Source organism: Tetrao urogallus, assembly GCF_951394365.1.
Source record: "Tetrao urogallus genome assembly, chromosome: 1".
NCBI classification, from domain to species: Eukaryota; Metazoa; Chordata; class Aves; order Galliformes; family Phasianidae; genus Tetrao; species Tetrao urogallus.
The window spans coordinates 51,669,433-51,687,144 of NC_136813.1; the positions used below are offsets into that span (position 1 = coordinate 51,669,433).

General features: G+C 43.3%; 1 protein-coding gene across 1 annotated transcript in view; it reads left to right on the top strand.

The window, feature by feature from the left end:
* Positions 1-219: 219 nt before the first annotated feature.
* Positions 220-17,712, top strand: part of CLYBL (citramalyl-CoA lyase) — a gene marked incomplete at both ends in the record, with an annotated part of 83,495 nt that continues 66,002 nt past the window's right edge. The window contains 2 exons of the mRNA XM_079540243.1: positions 220-404; positions 7,693-7,882. Coding sequence (XP_079396369.1) covers positions 220-404; positions 7,693-7,882 — 375 coding nt within the window. The remainder of the gene's footprint in view (positions 405-7,692; positions 7,883-17,712) is intronic.

Sequence of the window (17,712 nt, forward strand, 5' to 3'; positions counted from 1 at the left end):
TAATTGCAACTTGAATTGGAGCTGTTTTCAGGGCCAGCCCAGTTTGCTGCTATCTCTCGCTGTGCATCGGTGCATTTCTGACCCCGCAGCTCTGGTGCAGGCAGCTGCTCTGGCCAACAGCACCGCGGTGCTTCATCGGGGCTGATTTCACCAAGTGCTTGCTTCTTATTTTACGTGGAATTCGTTAGCAGTCCTTGGCTGTGGCTGTTTGGGCCTGGGATGGTAATGACAGTAATTAGCACCCATTTCCGAATCCCAATCTTGGTGTCGGCCCCAGAGCGCTTGGCACACATGCAGGCAGCAGGCCAGCGGCTGTGCCTGTGCAAGGAAGAGAGGGGAGTGGTGAAGAAAAGAGATGAAAAACAGAGGGAAAAAGCTCTGTCCAAATGCTGTTACCCATTTTTGTATGTGTGTTTGCATAGGGTTGTGGTTGGGTGCGTTTTGAAGCAGCAAGGGCAGTGTCCCCAGGCAAGGCAGGGAGAAGAATGTGAATTGTTCCCTGCCAAGATAGGGGTGTTTGGGTGTGACTGCCCACAGGGAGCATCTCCTCAAAACCCTGCTTTTCCACAGAGGCCACTTCTCTGATTCTACAAAAGCATTGATCTGTGCTTGTTTTGTATTCACTTCCTAAGGCAAAAAATTGTACTGGGTTCTCACCAGCAGCTCGTGGGTACTGTGTGCCCCATCCTCCTCCCAAACTTGAGGATGCTCAGCTTCAGAAGCCCTGTTTGTCCCTTGGTGTCACACAGACCTGAGCACACTTTGGTTTGTACACAAGCGCGATAAACCAAAACAAATCATAAATCAGTGCCATATACCCAAAGCAATCTCTTTTACATTGCCACACATGTCTTCTAATGGCTGATCTCACACGCAGCCCTTTCTGAGTCTTCTGATGATGTACTGCTCAATCTTTGTCCTTATAGCGGGACGTTTTTGTGATTTAAAAAGGGTTGTCATTTCGTTGCAATTCTGTAAGAAATGTGTCATGCAAGAGCTTCCGTCTGGACGTTGTATGGCTAAACAAAATTCCCAAAAATCTCTGTGCGGTGTTGTGGATTAAAAATGCAAAGAACAGATAACATTCATTAGATAATTGAGATCACCTGAAATTTATCTATAGAAATTGAAACTTCAAAACACGAGCGATGCAGCAGTGCCCTGTTGGTGTGACATGTTGCAGAGAGGTATCCACACGGAATGAGGGGAGAGGCCCGTCCACCACATGTCACGTATGTTACAGCTCCCCCAGACAGGACACCAGTTAACCTTGGAAGCACACACACATTGCCATGTATGCACACAGGCTTTCCTGTGTGAGCAGCCCGTCGCTGTTAGTGGCAGGCAGCCCTGTCACCATGACCCGTTCTTTAAATCTTTTTTATATTCCCCTATTAACCCAAGAAGCATCACTCCGTCATCTTCCTCAAAAACAGTATTTTTGCTGCCTGAAAAATTCAAGGCATCAGTAATGGGAGCAGCCCTCAGTCCTCTTCCTGCCTCCAGCCTTCTTTGACTGTTCTGAGCGGAGAAGAGAAACCCCACCTTCAGTCACAGCAATTCAGGGCATGGTGGGGCTCCGAGTGAACCAAAACAGCAGGGTCAAATGTGGTTGAAAGAACACGCAGGGGTAAATAAAAGGTCATTTTTTTTTTTTTTTTTTTTTTAATTTAGTGCTGGTGGGAGGAGAAAGTTTGGTTAACTATTTAACCTGCGATAGCCTTTCATCATTTTATGGCTTAGGGGTCTGTGGTTTCATGCCATTGTCAGTGAATTATTGGTTTGTGCTCGATCCGTGCCACGGCCAGGCTCTGGTTTTCAGTGACACGACTCACATAGGTTCACTGGAGATAGGAAAAAAACTACAAATAGCAGCTGGCAGCGCACATTTTCCCTAAAGTGACTCGCCAGCAACTTTTGCTGTGGTACTCTGTTTCCATCTGAACATTGAACTGCTTTCTTCTCCGCATTTCTCCGCACCACCATTTCTTTTCCCAGTGGAGCTCTCCATCCCCAGGTCATTTCCCACTGGGTTTGGGGTACGAGGCTCCGGTGCTCAGCCCACCTTGGCCAGCACTGCCATGGGGTGCCAGCCCCCCGACAACCCGTTACCCAGTTTCTCTGCTCCCCATGCTGCTCCCCCCATTCTGCCCCATCTGGAGCCTGCAGTTTGTCATTCCCAGGTCCTCAGCCAAATTGCAGGATCCCTCGTGGCTCTGCACGAGCTCTCGGGATAATTCTTTTGCCTTCCCAAGAGCCGAGAGAGGGGGTCCCGCTCCCATCTTGGCTCCTGCCTTCTTACACCTGTACGGCTCCATCAGCGTCAGGAGCATTAATCGTAGCGCTGGGCTGCTGGGAGATCACACAAGCCTTACTGGAGACTCGAACGGCAGGCAATGGCTCTTTCGGGATTCCTCGACTTCTCAGCAGAGCTGCTTTTCGAAAGTCCCAAACCACGGGAGAAAGCCGAGTTTGGAGTTTGAAGGCTTTCTAAATTTTCTTCCTTTTTTATTTTTTTTTTTCTTTCGGTGCGTCGGTCTCAGTGGGATCAGAACAAAAGAGCAAATCAGAACGTAAAGCGTGGCGTTTGATGTGTTGATCAGCCGCAGTTTTGATGTTAGCATAATTGGATCACCGTTAGCGGCGGTTGTGAGGCGAGGTGTCTGCATGCAGCCGTGCCTTTCTCGGCAGCAGACATCCCACGCCTTCCCTTTCCCCGCTGCCCCCAGCAGCAGAGCGCAGCGCCCGCATCCCGCACTTTGCCGGCGGAGCCCCGCGCTGTACCCGCACGGCGCTGCCCTGAGAGCCTCTTGTTTTCCGCCCGAGAAAGCGGTGCCCTTTTTTTTTTTTCCCCGTGTTAACTTCTCAACAATCACGGGAAATTTGTTCCATTGTTTTGTTTTGTTTTTCTCTTTCTTTTCTTTTTTTTTTTCCCCTTTTTTCCCCCTTTTCTCTTTCCTCCCTTTTCTCTCTTCTTGATATTTTTATTTCCCTTTTATATGGAGACTTGTAGATTTTGTCACTTCAAACGTCCGCTGGTCCTCCTCTTTTCTTCTGCTTTACAATACGCACTAGGAGATTTTTTTTTTTTTTTTTTTTTTTTTTTGCATATTCCTCCCCTTTCTCAGTGAGATATTGTCGCTGACCAAATTTAAAACACTACAGTATTTAGGATCCCCGCGGTGCCATTTGAAGTATTTGGACCTGGAAAATGCCCCAAGCAATAACTACCTGAATTGCTTTTAATTACACAATATAGCTGCATCATTTTACTTCAGATTCTTTTTGATTGATGCTGTAAGGCAATTGTAACCATGGATGATGGGATTAAGTGCCTCTTGAAGTGACTTTAGCTTCTTGTGGGAACAAAGGGAAAGAAGAGAACACTTAGTCCCTTTTGGAGCGAACAGCCTTTTTTCACTTGCTGTATAAAGAAATACAATTAACAAACATTATCCCCAGAGGTGAATTGAAATGTACGTGCAGACAATAACTGCTCTTGACTGCAATTAGACATATATGATCCGAGGAATTTTGGCCATTCATTAGTGCTAATTGTTTGAGAAACAAGCCCACAGAACAAATGATTAAAATGTTAGTGCCATAACCGGGATTATTAGCATGTGTGATAAAATGCATGCGCTGCAGCTGTACCAATAAAACTCTCGGGAAAGTCGCTTTGATTTGACGAACGCTCGGCTTGGCTGTGAGCTGCTCGTATTTGCACAAGGCCTGCTGATGTTTATAACAAACAACTTCTCGCTTCTTTTCTTAATTAGAAAGAATTACCATGCAAATTGGGGCGCTTTGTAATTTCGCGCAACTCGCCTTTGTCTTTGGTGGATCGTTTGTGCGTGTTGGGGAGCTGCTCCCTTGCAAATCAGACATAGTCAAACCGCCGCGTTTAATTTGTGTGGTGGTGTGTTTTTTCACACATCAAACAATTAGCTGGAGGAGACTTCGCTATGTAAGCTGCGCTGCATTCAGGATCACTACTTATGATCTTTAGAAACTTGTTGCCTGCACCGTGCTGTAGGAGTGGAGATCTGGCCTACCAAGCCATGGGTATTTTCCCATCTGTTGGGCATGTGATGCTGTAGAGTCTCTTCTAGGATGATTGGGTCTGGCCAATAAACACGGAGCGGAGATGCAGGCTGAAGTGCTGATCTTGAGAACAACTTGTGGAAGTGCTTTACTTTCTGTGCTGCAATTTGTTGGCTCCAGTGAGAAGGCACAGGTGTGTACCATTCAGTATATGTGTGAGCACGAGCAGTGCTGGAATATGACGATGCAGTGTGCCTCAGGGGCATCGCTGTGCTTGTCAGTAATTTCGCTGGTTGCCGTCCCGCTGTATGGCTGCCATCGCAAAGTGCAGCTCTTAGTAATCCAAGTGCTTTTGTTTGCTCCTTCCTGAGGATGTGCTATTTGCTCAGTTCAGTTAAACTCTCAGAGGATCAAGAGTAAGTTTAATTTGCTGGCTACTTTTCCATATTTGATGTAGACTTCAGTAGAATGTTGTTTGCAGAAGCAATGTGCCTTGATCACCAAGACCCACAAGCATTCAACATACGCCTGGATGCTATGGATGGAAAAATGCTGCAGTAAAACTATGCACTGAGCATTACCCAGTAGCCTAGTCCTCGTTTTAACTTAGAGTGCTTAATGAAAGAAACATTGTCTTAGCATATTCACCTGGCTTGTGTCAGTGTATTTAGTTTTAAACACAGTCAAGCTTAGTTTGAATCATCAAAATATTTGTAGTCAGCAGACGCGTAAGATTTTCTTCCTCTTTACAGCATGGGGTTATAACAAATTGCATCTCCCCTTTAAAAAAGCAACCACACTGGGGATGTTCTCACTCCATCAGAATCACAGAAGATGGTGATCAAGATAGCATTTGTTGCTGGAATAGCTGAACTATTAGTATGCATGCCACTGTCAGACTTACAATGTTCTATAGGCAAGTGGATTTTGTTGTGGAGTTGTTCTTCCTGGGCAATTAGTTCTATTGCAGAACATAAAATTTGGCTATGCAACACAAATGTGCAGTGAGAATGGGGTTTTTTAAAGAATATTTGGCAAAATAATAGTGTCTGAAAACGTACCTCAGTATCCTTGATAAAAAGGATTTTATTTTGCACTCACATTTCTAGAGCTCTTTGTTTTGGGAAGAGAAGGTGTTGTGTTGGTCAGCCAACAGCAGTTCCTTCCATACACTCCAGTTTCAGAAAACGTCCTGAAAAAGCTACTTCATGTTTCATAAGACTATTAATTTGACAAACTGTCAATATATGTTTCCAATATTTTGTGTCCTAAGAAGCTTGCTTTTTGAGCCCCTGGGGCTGCAAGTTGATTAACTGAGGAGAGCCCAACATTTTCTAACATTGAGCCCAATAGGTTCGCGGATTAAATATGCTGCTTCTTGAAGGGGAGCCACGTTGCTGCCCCATCTAGAGGGGTGTTCACAGACGTGAGTGGGGATATGTAGCTAAGGCTGCTCTACTGGCAGTGAGTGTTTCCTCATGCCATTGTGTGATAGGAGATATGTCTTCTCCTGGTGTGCTCTGAAATGATGGTTTTAGCCACTCCTACCAGAGTAGGGTGGGTTGGAAGGCTGGTGGGAAGCAATGCCTTTGGGCACTACGGAGTTGAAGCCATCAGAGACAAAAAATAGAAATGAATCACTTCTATCTTCTCATACATGTCTTGTGAAGAACTGCAGAATTCTTTACTGACCTCTGTGTGTCACACTGAAAAAAGACCCTCCGCTATTGCACTTCCTCCTTGCTCTTCCAAAGTATACTACTGCAAGAAAATGAGATTAAGCAGACTTAACTAGCAGCCACTCGATTTGCCTCAAGTTGTGTCACCACCCCCTCTTCAACACAAGGCTGGGAATGAGGAATGGTTTGTGGGAGAGGAGCAAGGAAGGTGCTCAGGAGAAACTCAGCTGGTGTTGATTATCAAGATCTCCAGCACCCATGTTTTGGAGCTGCTGCAGCTAGAGATAAGATTAACTAAGGAGGCTAGTGGCACAGTTTGTAACAAACAGTGAAGCATTTCTGTTTAACAGCAAAGCTACCATGTTGCTTAGGTTGAGACACATTACAAGGAAGAGATTGGTGTGGGATTTTTGTGGGCTCAAGAAGTGAATCCACCCAGGATAGGCAGAGACCTGGCAGAGGAGCTAGTGGAGTAATTGTCCTTTTCTGATTAGTTTTGCTGAGATAAAATGTAATTAAAGTTTTCTTTGTGTTTTTAATTCAAGATCTGTCTTTCAGGATGCCAAGTCTAGGGGGAGGGAGAATGCATTGGTAGGGTTAGTTTAGAAAGTGGTCTGTCAGCAAGGCATCACACTGGCTCTGATGTAGATTGACTGAACTCATTTCCAGATGTTTGAGAGGGTTAGTCACTTTGGAAAAAAGCCTTGTGTGCATGTAGCTGTGTGTTATTCAGATGTAGCGACCTGGGAAATATTATTAAGAGGGACATAGGAAAATGCATGGGTCTCTGACGTGATGTGATAATGACATATTCAGTGTGGTGCTAGAAAAGCTTTGCATTATTCAAAGTGCTGAATAATATACATGATAATGCGTAACAGTGTTGGATTATAGTGGGATTATTTTGTGACTTATAAGTGACTTGTGCACTGGCTATGAAGATGAGTTGTGTTATTTTGTCCTCAGTTTTGATGTAGCAGAAAATGTCTCAGGGGTACAGCTTGAAATAGGTAGAAGCAGGGCTAGGGTAGAGCAAGGGCTTTTTTTGAAAGGCCACGAAATGCAGCGGTGCTGTCTGCAAAATATTTCTCTGTGCCTGTAATTATGGAGCAAAGCAAGCTCCCTGCTGTGCTTGAGGCCAGCCTCTTTCAGCAGCCCAGAACACACAACCCCAGATTTGGGATGGGTAGGCCACAGCCTCACCAGGAATGATCAGCATGGAGTGGAGACCACCACAAACTCAACACCTACTCAGATGAAGCCCTGTGGCACTGCAGGCTCATACCTGTGCTGAAGTGTGGGGCACGAAGCCTTTATAAGCATGAAGAGATTCTGTGGCCAACTGGCCTGCTGATGATGCTGGTGGGCTTGTTAGCTCTGCCAGCATTCCTGGTTTTTCTCGCTTCCCTCTCCATCCATTTTGCTTATTTAAAATCCGCATGAAAATACGTTTGTTGAAATAATACTGAGGTTGCAAAATCAACCTTGCAAAATGGTGTTTGTTTAACCAGCCTTCCTTCTTCATTCACAGCATGCCATCCAGCTCCTGCAGCACATGTGGCAGGGAGCAGCCCCTGTCTTAAAGCAGCCCTGTCTTGCTCCCATCACAGTCTGTGGAAGAATCCCATGGCAGAGGGGAAAAGTAAAATAAAAACCTTTCTGTACTTGTCTTGGGGCACAAAACAGGCAGTGCAATTAAGGCCACGTGGATAACCTCAGCCCTGACATTTCTTCAGGTCTGGGTGTTATAGTTTGCGACTTCTGTTGAACATGGTGTTTTGGGGGTTTTATACCATAATTACCTTTAATACTGATATCTCCCTACCTTAGCTATAATACTAATATTTCCCTACCTTATCTCTTCCTGAGAAATAAATTCAAAAGGCCACTATCTAGATAGGAAGGTTTCATTTTTAGGATATCGTCAAGTACTCTTTTAAGAGCCTAATTTCAACTTTCTCCTTTACAGGCTGAGTTCTTCTCTGCCAGCTGGCGTCCCCAAGCTGAGCTATCGCTTTGCATCATCTCACAAGTACATTCCCAGGAGAGCTGTGCTGTATGTACCTGCGGATGATGAAAAGAAGATACAAAAAATCCCATCACTAAATGTCGATTGTGCGGTGTTGGACTGTGAAGATGGCGTGGCTCTGAACAGAAAGGTAATTAAAAATTATCTGTGCAATACAATCAGCGCTAACTTGGATGTGTGGGCAAATATTGCCTTTGCCTAAGGGGAAGTGGCAATCAGACAAAGGTAGATCTTAAGATATACAAAGTACAGTGATAGTGATAGGTTTTATGGAGGTGTTGGAAAACGTGCTTACCCAGAACTGCAAGAGATGGCCCCTAAGTGGGAAGCGAGTTTTGAAGGAATGCAGGGCTGAGCATAAGCACTCACTGCAGGAAAGTGGGAGGTGCCATTATTTTTGCTACATATTTCTTGTAGAAAAAGAGGAAATAGACTGTTAGAAGAGAAGCAGGGAAGGAAGAATTGGCTCACAGTCATCAAGCGGGAATTTTGTTGTTAAAACAAAAGCTTCAGATTGCGAGCAAGAGTTTGGTTTCAGGCTTGAGCCTTGGTGTATTTAGAAAGATTTACTCACTGAGATTTTCTGAGGAAATGTTGGTGCGGTTATTTCTGAATAAGTCAGAACCCAAGTCCACCAGGGACTGAAGGGCATTTTAGATCCAAGGAGCTGCAAGAAAGCAGGCAGAGTGAGAAATAAATGTAGACGTGTGAAGTACCAGTGCTAAGTTTTTGATGATATTTGATTTTGTGAGAGAGAATGATCCAAACGTGCTTTCATCTATCCTTGCTAGCAATCTTTTTAGAGTATCTCAAATGAACCATTAAAATGTTTCACATCTCAAGTAATGCATACCAGAAACTGGTTTGAATCTTTCACAATGAAAGGTATTTTGGAACTGGAATATAAATGTGCCAAAGCATCATCTTCGTATTTGTAAGTCTTACTGTTCATTTTACAGTACCTCAAACAAAGGCAAGCACTACTTAGGGTTTAGGTATTAATTTGTTGTCCAGACAGTTATGAAAATAGGCTTGAAAATTTTTCCAGGTAATTTCAAAAAATGTGGATGAAATTTTATTCTTTTCAGTTTCTTGGGAGTTAATGCTTTCCAGAAGGACTCAATTTGGTAGTGTTCCCTTTAACTTCCAGGTCTTCTTTACAAGTATGTTGAAAAGAAAAATATTACAGAGTTTTCACATAATAATTCTAGCTCTGAAAAGTGAAAATAGTGCTGCTGAATGTTCATGTGTGCTGATGAAGGCAGATGGAAAACATTTTCCAGTTGCTAAAATTCTGTGTAAAAGGCTAAAATTATATCTGCTGTCACAGTGAATTAGTGTTGTTTAGTTCATGTTTGGAAGGCTGGTACTGTAAAATGACACAAGACACAATTGTGTGTTAAACTAGCATTTTTAGGTGCAGCTTAATTGTTGTGAAACAAACCATTTATAGCAGAGGCATCAATTTCTAATACAGGATGACAGCAAAACGAAATTTTATGATCAAGGTGACAAATTTGATAGTAGTAATTTCTAAAGGGTGATAAAATTCTACCTTTGTTGAAGTGAAGGGGAGCTGTGCCACTGGCTGTAAGATTTCAAAGAAATTAGGAGAAAATTATGTAATACAGACTGGAGGTGACAGACAAGCCCCTGACTGAGCTTAAATGCAAACAAGAAGCAGATAGGAGGTAAAAGTAGGGGAAAGCTACCAGAGAGCAGCACAGAACTGCTGTCTGGGCACACAGGGACAGAAGGTAGAAGGTCAAAGCTTGGCTGGAATCTAAACCAATGAAGCTTGAGCAGGTCAGCAAGAATGGCTACCAGGAGTTTATCAGTAGCAAAAAGGAGAAGAAAGAGCAGGTGAAGTGTGGACTCACTGCTCCATGAAGCCTCAGGCTTTACTGTCAGTCTGCTCTCAATCCTCCTGGGGCATTTCATGAATGCCCCAACATGCCTTAACATGAGCCAGCAGTGCGCTCTGGCAGCTCGAAAGGCAAATGGGATCCTGGGCTCCATCAGGAGAGGGGTGGTCAGCAGGGACAGGGAGGTGATTGTCCCTCTCTACTCGGCTCTTGTGAGGCCCCATCTGGAGTACTGTGTCCAGGTGTGGAGCCCTCAGTACAAGAAAGACATGGAGATTTTGGAAAGGGTCCAGAGGAGGGCGACTAAGATGATCAGGGGGCTGGAGCACCTCCCCTATGAGGACAGGCTGAGGGAGTTGGGCTTGTTCAGCCTGGAGAAGAGAAGGCTGCGGGGCGACCTCATTGCAGCCTATCAATACCTGAAGGGAACCTACACCCAGGAGGGGAGTAAACTCTTCAAAAGGGCTGACAATAGCAGGACTAGGGGAAATGGATCCAAGTTGAAGGAGGGAAGATTTAGGTTGGATGTTAGGGGGAAGTTCTTTACAAGGAGAGTGGTTAGGCCCTGGAACGGGCTGCCCAGGGAGGTTGTGGATGCCCCGTCCTTGGCCGTGTTCAAGGCCAGGTTGGACGGGGTCCTGGGCAACCTGATCTAAGCGTGTATGTTTGGTGGCCCTGCTAGGCAGGGGGGTTGGAACTACATGATCCTTGAGGTCCCTTCCAACCCGGGTGATTCTGTGATTCTGTGATTCTGTGATTTCTTAGAAGCAAAATCTGTGGCAGCAGGACATAGCCACAGTAGAGGAGGATGAAGTTAGGGTCTGTTTAAGCTGGTTTGTGGGACCAGGCAGGGCACACTGGAGACTGCTGAGGGAGCTGGCTAGTGTCATCCTGAAGCTGCTGTCAGTCGTCAGTGAAAGGTCATGATGGCTGGGGTGGTTCCTGATGCCTGGAGAAAAGAAAATGCTTACAGGCATCTTCAGAAAGAGTAAGAATGAGGAACCACAGGCCTATCAAGCTCTCACTAGTGGTTGTGAAAGCTGTGGTGCTGGTCCTCACTGAAGTTATTTCATAGCCAGATCAGGACCAAATCATGCCCAACAAATCTCTAAATAAATGATCATGTTTTAGTACGAGAGATGAATAGAGGTCTACCTTGACTTTGTGAAGACTTTGGCATGGCCTTACACAGTATCCTCAGTAAGCCTGAGAAGAAATGGGCCATGTGGACAGAGTGTAGGGTTGGTGGCAGTTTGCCTGGACGTGAGTGGTGCGTGCTGTGTATATTTTGCAGTTGCCCCTTGTGGGGCAAATACCATGAAAATCTTCATCAACAGCCTGGTTGATGGGATGGAGTGCACTTTCAGCAGATTCATGATCATAGCAAATTGGGGTTCAGTTGATAAGCCGGAAGGGGCAGCTGTTCTTATGGGGCTTGGCCTTCAGAGGAATTAGTTGGCAGAGACATAATGAAGTCCAGCCAAAATAAAAGTAAACTCAGAATCATAGAATTGCTTAGGTTGAAAGTTGGCCTTCAAGAACATCTTGTTTCAACCCCTCTGCCATGGATGGGGTTGCCAACCACTAGACCCTGTGATCTCAAGGACAGGCTAGGGGCACAACTGCCTTGGTGCAGCTCTTCAAAGAGGCCCTAGCAGTAGCTGTTTTAATTGCAGCTGAAGGGGTTCCAGCAGCGCATCCTGTGGCAAAGGTGGCCTACTGCCTCAGAGCCATGCTGCCAGGGATGCAGGCAGCTGGTGCAGGGAACAGGTTCCTCACCCTCAATTGGGATGGTGAGGTGAGCAGACTGTGCCCAGCAGGAGGCCCCAAGACAAAAGAGGCACTGAGAAATAGGAGGGAGCCTGTGAGAGGCCACCAAGATGGCCATGGCACAGGGGGCGAGGCTGAGGGAGAGGAATTTATCTATCCTGGTGAGGAGAGCGCAGAAGGGACCTTGGTGAGGCCCTACTTTGATCAGGAGGATGGAGATGTTCTACTGAAGTCTCTTCCAACCTATGAATTAGTCTGTGTGATGCACGACCTAGTAGCAAAGCATAACTCAAAGTGATTGGAAGATCGAACTTCATTTTTAGATCTGCCACAGGTACTCAGGAAGACTTTGACTATTAGGTTCTGTGAATGCGAAGCTGAAATTATTACTGCTCTTGCTGCTTAATATATTAATGTTTCTGAGGTGTTTGGAGTCTTTGCGTGAAAGATATGTCAAGAATATGCACTGAAGTACTGTATTCAGTGGCCCGTTGCAAATGGGTCATCTAAAACTGAGAAAAAAATACTCAGCAACACTGAGTTTGTCCTTTTGATTCATTATTCTTAAAATAAATAGTGCTGATGATTTTTGCTGTTTACTGCCATGTTTTGTAACAATAAAAATTCCACCTGTGAATTTTCTTGAAACTACTATTAAATGTTAGGGCTTAGGAAAGTAAGAACCTGGCTGAAGGTTCACAGTGCTTTGGGCCAATTTCACCTGCTTACACAGGGTCCTTGCTTTAATCATATCCAAGCAGCAAATTTGAACAACACCCCACCAAGTCTGTTTTACAAGACTCCGTGTGGTACACATTCAGATTAAGCTAGATTCAGATAGATCAACGATCTGGAATACCAGCAGTTCCATTTGTTTTAAAATGAAAAGTCATTTCCAAATGAGAAATGTTGCAGTCTGAATATGGAGTCATAGAGTCATAGAATCATTTGAGTTGTCAGGAACCTTTAAAGTTCATCTGTATGTCAAACTGCAATATTTCTGTAGTATCCAACCTGTTTGTCTTTTTTTTTCCTTAACAAGACAGTGCCTCTCTCTATCCTGCTTAAACAGCAATCTTGATGTCTGGGTCTCTGCAAATACGTTTCTGAAACATCCCGGAACCCCAGTAATTGCCTGTATTCAGCTGTGTATTCAGTTGAGAGCATATTCTGCCTCTCCAGGTAAAAAGGTGTTGGAAGAAAGAAAAATTAATTGGCTGCAGAGTTGAGGTTTCTTGGAGGAACATCTTTATTTCTTTGCACCCAATACCGCTGTTGGGGGCAGGTAATTACAGCTTGATTGTCTGCAAAGTAAAGCCATATGCAAGTCTTTGCTCATTTTGAGACAGTAGCTTCATGAGCAGTTCAGTGATCAGGGAACAGCTGGCAGGAAAGCAGCCTCTCTTGGTTATAGCATTTTCTTTGTAACTCCTCTGCTTAGTTCTTCCTCATCCTCTAGCATGAGTCCCCTTCCAGGTTCCTCTGGACTTTTGCCTGTGTCTTCTGCTTCCCAAAGTCTTCTCTTCCTCTAGCCTTTGGTCATGGCTCAGTAGCCTCTGGTCTCATCACTTAATAAATAGCTTTCCCTCAATGTTAGTTTTTGTTCAGATTTGCCAGAATGTTAACCCCTGTAGTGATGTTAGACCTAATTGCCCTTTCATACTAGGGAATTAAATCCTGCCAGCAATATACAGATATTTATCACTCTTTGTCCTAAAAAAAAATTTGACATACAAAGCTTCACATTTCTCATGTTTTTTACAGTACAGGTAAAAAAGCAATCTCTTGGATTAAATATATGTTTAGGAAACTTCCGTGGGATCCCCCAGCATGAAACATTTCATTTGAAATTGAGCAGTGTTGCTGTTTTTCCTCTGGAACTGAAGAGATCATCTTCATCCAATAAAAGTTATTAATATTCAGGGCTGGACTCTAAAATGATGTCGGACTGATGAGAGTTTAAGTTCTTTTGCTGTGAGACAGGATTCTATCACTTTGTGTGGAGGAGGAAGCTGCCTGCTCCTCCAGCGCCTGAGCAGTAGAAGCTGGGGAAGAGGAAGCTGTACTCCATCTTTCCTCTCATCTCTGCCTTCAGCAGACAAACAACAAGCCCTGAGCCTTCCTGCTCTCCCTGTGCTCCTCAGCAGTGAGGGGAAGTTCAGTTTGGCTGGGAAGATGGGTAGGGAAGGACCTATTTTGGCTTATCCGCAGCATGGCCTCTTAGGGTCAGAGCATAAATTTGCTCCCACTTACTATCTCATAGCAGCCACTTAAAAGATCATCACTGTGCTATGCCATGGAAGAAAAAAAAAATCAATTAATTCTCTTGAATCATCTGTTTTTAAAAATAGGATTAAAGCCTGACCACTTTTCAAACTGTTCCATTATGAATAACGCATACGTAAGGGATGTCTCTGGGTTTCATTACAGTTAAGAGCAGATCATCCGCATACATGCTGATTTTATGGAGATTTCTCCCCATGAGAATGCCTCCTCCATCGTTGTAGTGATCTGATCCTGGGGTCAGAACAAGTAGCACACTGGAGAGAGAGCATCCTATCCTAGCATTTTTCTCCTAATATGAGGCGTTCTGACCTTTTTATTCCTTATCACAGATGAGAAGAGGCTCTTGCATACAAAGTAAACACTTCAGCTGAGTTTTGGGGTGGAGATGAATACATAAAATGGGTCAGCACGGCATACAAAAAAATCCTAGGCTTTCCTTATTGAAATGCATTTCCTTGTTGATCTTTTACCGTATCAGTGGAAAAAAGCTGCAGTTGGCTTCCATAAATTTCTAGCTACTTCAATTAAAACCAAAAGTTTTCCTGTATTATGCTATGATGATTTTATATATATATATATGTATATATATATAATTATTAAAGCCAAGATGGTTGGGATTTATCAATGCTGCAGGTATTTCTCTAGACTCATAGTGAGAATGTTAGCTAGTACTTCATAGGCACAGTAGCATGAAACATTGATAACTAGGTTATCTTACCAGGTCTTTGCTTTATTTATAATAAATTAGTACTGTACCTAATTGTATTCCTCCTACGGGGAGAAGGCTTGCTGATAAAGTCTGTAGAGAATGATTAAATGTACACAGGCGCATAGTAGGGTGACTTCTCTTCAAAAGATGCACAAAATTAAAATGGGAATGCTGCTCTCCCTGGTGGCTTGCCATTATTAAAAGTCTCAGTAGCATGGGAAATTTCTTCTGTAGGAACTGGGGAGTCCAAAAGTCTCTCTGGTATATTGTAGGGAAGCTGAACTGTACAGTGAATCTCTGCAAGGCCTTTTTGATCCTTGAAGAGTTCTGATGAATATACATTTTTATGAAAGTTGTAAAGTATTTTCACTTTCTTATTAATCCCACCATGGTACTCGAAGAACTGCCACTCCTTACTGGTAGCTGTGACAATAAAAGTTCTTGTTCCTATTGTTTTATCCTACAAGCCAATCATCTTCCTTACAGAAAGATTTGAAGATTCATAACTATGGTCACAATATTCAGCAATTTTCTTCTTAATGATCTCGATAATGCTTGTGTCTCTTCAAGCAAAGCCTTTGAAATGCCAGTTATTTCTTTTCCGCTGATTCAGTTGTATCCAATTAAGTTTGACTTAGATGTATTCTGATATAACAATTACTACTGACAGAATGGTGTCTAGAAACTTAGTGAAAATGTCTTGGTTCAGTATAAACAGTAACTTCAGGCAGGGGTATTTTAGCAGACCTGAGAAAATGCTTTAAAACACAATGTTTGTTTAGGTGTGGAATTCATTTAAGTCCTCATGAGTAGTCTGCTGTCTTCAGACACAGCAACACATGTGGGTACTGAAGGCTAATTGCAGGGCTAGAACTCATTACTGCTACGTATTTCTGTAACATTGTCTGGATTGTTTTGCAATATTTCCTGTGTTCTCAGAAGAAGAAGGACTTGGCTGTGCAGTCAAGGAGCGTCTAGCACTCTGAAGGGCACCAGTGAGTTTTGGGTGTGCTATACCAAATCAAACCAATGCAAAAAGTTGCGTATTCACATGTAACTTGGAAATCCACTGGATCAAATTTGGGTTGACTTCTGCCTATACAGAATGTGTGTACAGGTATGTGCATGAGGTTATGTTGCCAGGGCTGCGATGCAACAGAGCAAAATGTAAAGTTACTGCCCAGACCCATCAGCAGTGTTCTCGGCACTCAGAAACATTTGTTCCACATCTCCTTTGGTTATGAAGAGAGATACACGTCTGTCCAAATTTCACTTGCAGCGATCTCAAAATCTGGTCTTGAACCTAAGACTTCATGATTCTTTTAACAAGCAGTCCACTCTGCTTATCCTTCCATGCTGTAAAGACCACATTTTGAAAACAGAGGCAAGCCAAGCATTGGGAATCTCACAGACTCCATTAACAATGGCATGAAACAGAAGGTGGTAGGATACAGACACTATAGAACTTGCTCTCTGGTAATTTTTTCTGCTACATATCTCTACAGTTCGAGCCAATGTACCTTTGCTCTGATTTAGGAGAGGTAAGAGAAGGCAGAAATCGATTGTACTTTTCCCATTGCATAAGTCACAGGATAAGGAGGAGTGGAGGGAACCTTAGAAACATTCAGAAGAGACATTTGTCTGCCACAGTGATGTTGAGCTTGCCTTTATCTTGGGTGGAAATTGGCTTGAGTGGCTGTGAATTGTTGGCAAAACCCGTGCTATATTCTACCAAACTACTTAAACATTATCTGTTTACCTGGGAATTAGTGGTATTATTAGGAAACAAAACAAGTGTGGTGAGATACTAGATAAGAAAAAGGAATTTTTGATGTCAGATGGTGGAACAATGTAGTTGTACATACGGAAGTTGCAGATGAAGGTAGCAATGTCTCTGGTCTTGGCTAAGTTTGGGAACATGGGCAGGTATTTGCTGTAATTATGAGATTTAACCTCTGGACCTTTGGTTTCATTAGTTATTCTTCTCGAGGCCAGAGACAACAATTCTATCTCTCGTTGGTGAAAAAGAAAGCCCTTAGTATCTCTGCAGATTACGTACCTGAGCTTCATTTCATCCCATTCTGTGTCTTAATTGTTAAGAGTCTACAATCCCTGCTATGCTCCATCTTCATAGGCAGATTCAGCAAATCTTATTCCAGTAACATTTCTCAGTGAATTAGGACATTTGTGTCTAAATGTGTAATTCAGGATAAATCCCAACAGGAGTTGGAGCTTCCTTCTAGTATACACTACATATAAAATTGAAGATCTTACCAGCTCCTAAGCTTGCCTGATATCCCTGAGTACTTTCGATTAGCTCATTTTCTCAGCAAGTTTCAAAAGTTAACCCCTTTCTTTGAGCTGTTGATGATTCCATGAATGTTCTGTGAAATGAAAGCCAACTGTCATGACAAGGGTTGCTGTGCTGGTATGCACGTGTGTAGTGCAGGACAGTCTGCTCCCAAAGTAAGCAAAGAGCCATCTTAAAACCAGCCATTTATTTCCACTAAAAGCTAGGCAGATGCCATGACATCCCTTCAACTTAGAGTGGAGTAATTTATCTCTGTTCAGCAGAAGACAACACATGGATTACATTTGCTTAAAGCTCTGTTCTTTACATATTCTCTGAATTACTTCCTTCTTTGAATTGTGAATAGGCTTTATGTTGAAGAGTGCTTTATACAGCTGAAAAATACACTTCTGTGGAACAAGCTGCTAACTAATATAACTACAGAACCAAACTTCTGGCTTACTGAAACTGGAGAGTATCCAGAGCCATGAATTCATTTTGTGCTAACAGACCAGAATAGGAAAAAAATGATATGCAATTCTGGTGATTTTTCTTGTCCCTGTCTTACAAGCCATAATTAATTGGGAACAGAAAGTTAGAGAAGCACAAGTACAGTTTACTCACATCTAAACCTGCACATCACTGCTGGTTCTGCAATAGGCTCCAGGGGCAAGAAAGCTCTTGATGTGTCTCTGCATTGCCCACAGCCATGCCCACATTCTGGGCATTCAACCAAGGAATTCTTTGCAAAGAATCAGAAATTATCCTTTTTTTTCATCCTTTCAGCTAAGTCAAAATGTCTAGCAGCATTTGAAAACTACTGTTTTATCACTTCTTTTTATGTACTTACGCTGCCTGTGTGTTTGTTAGCACACCTAAGTGTGTTGGCTGAAGTCTACTGTATTTTTTTTTTCCCCAAAGGCAAATACAAATACATGTACAAACCCAGCATACTACAGATTTTGCTGTTGTAGGTTAATCAGCTGAGGTTGTCCACCTTTTCCTTTTGGCTACAAATGTCACAAGGGAGATTATGATCT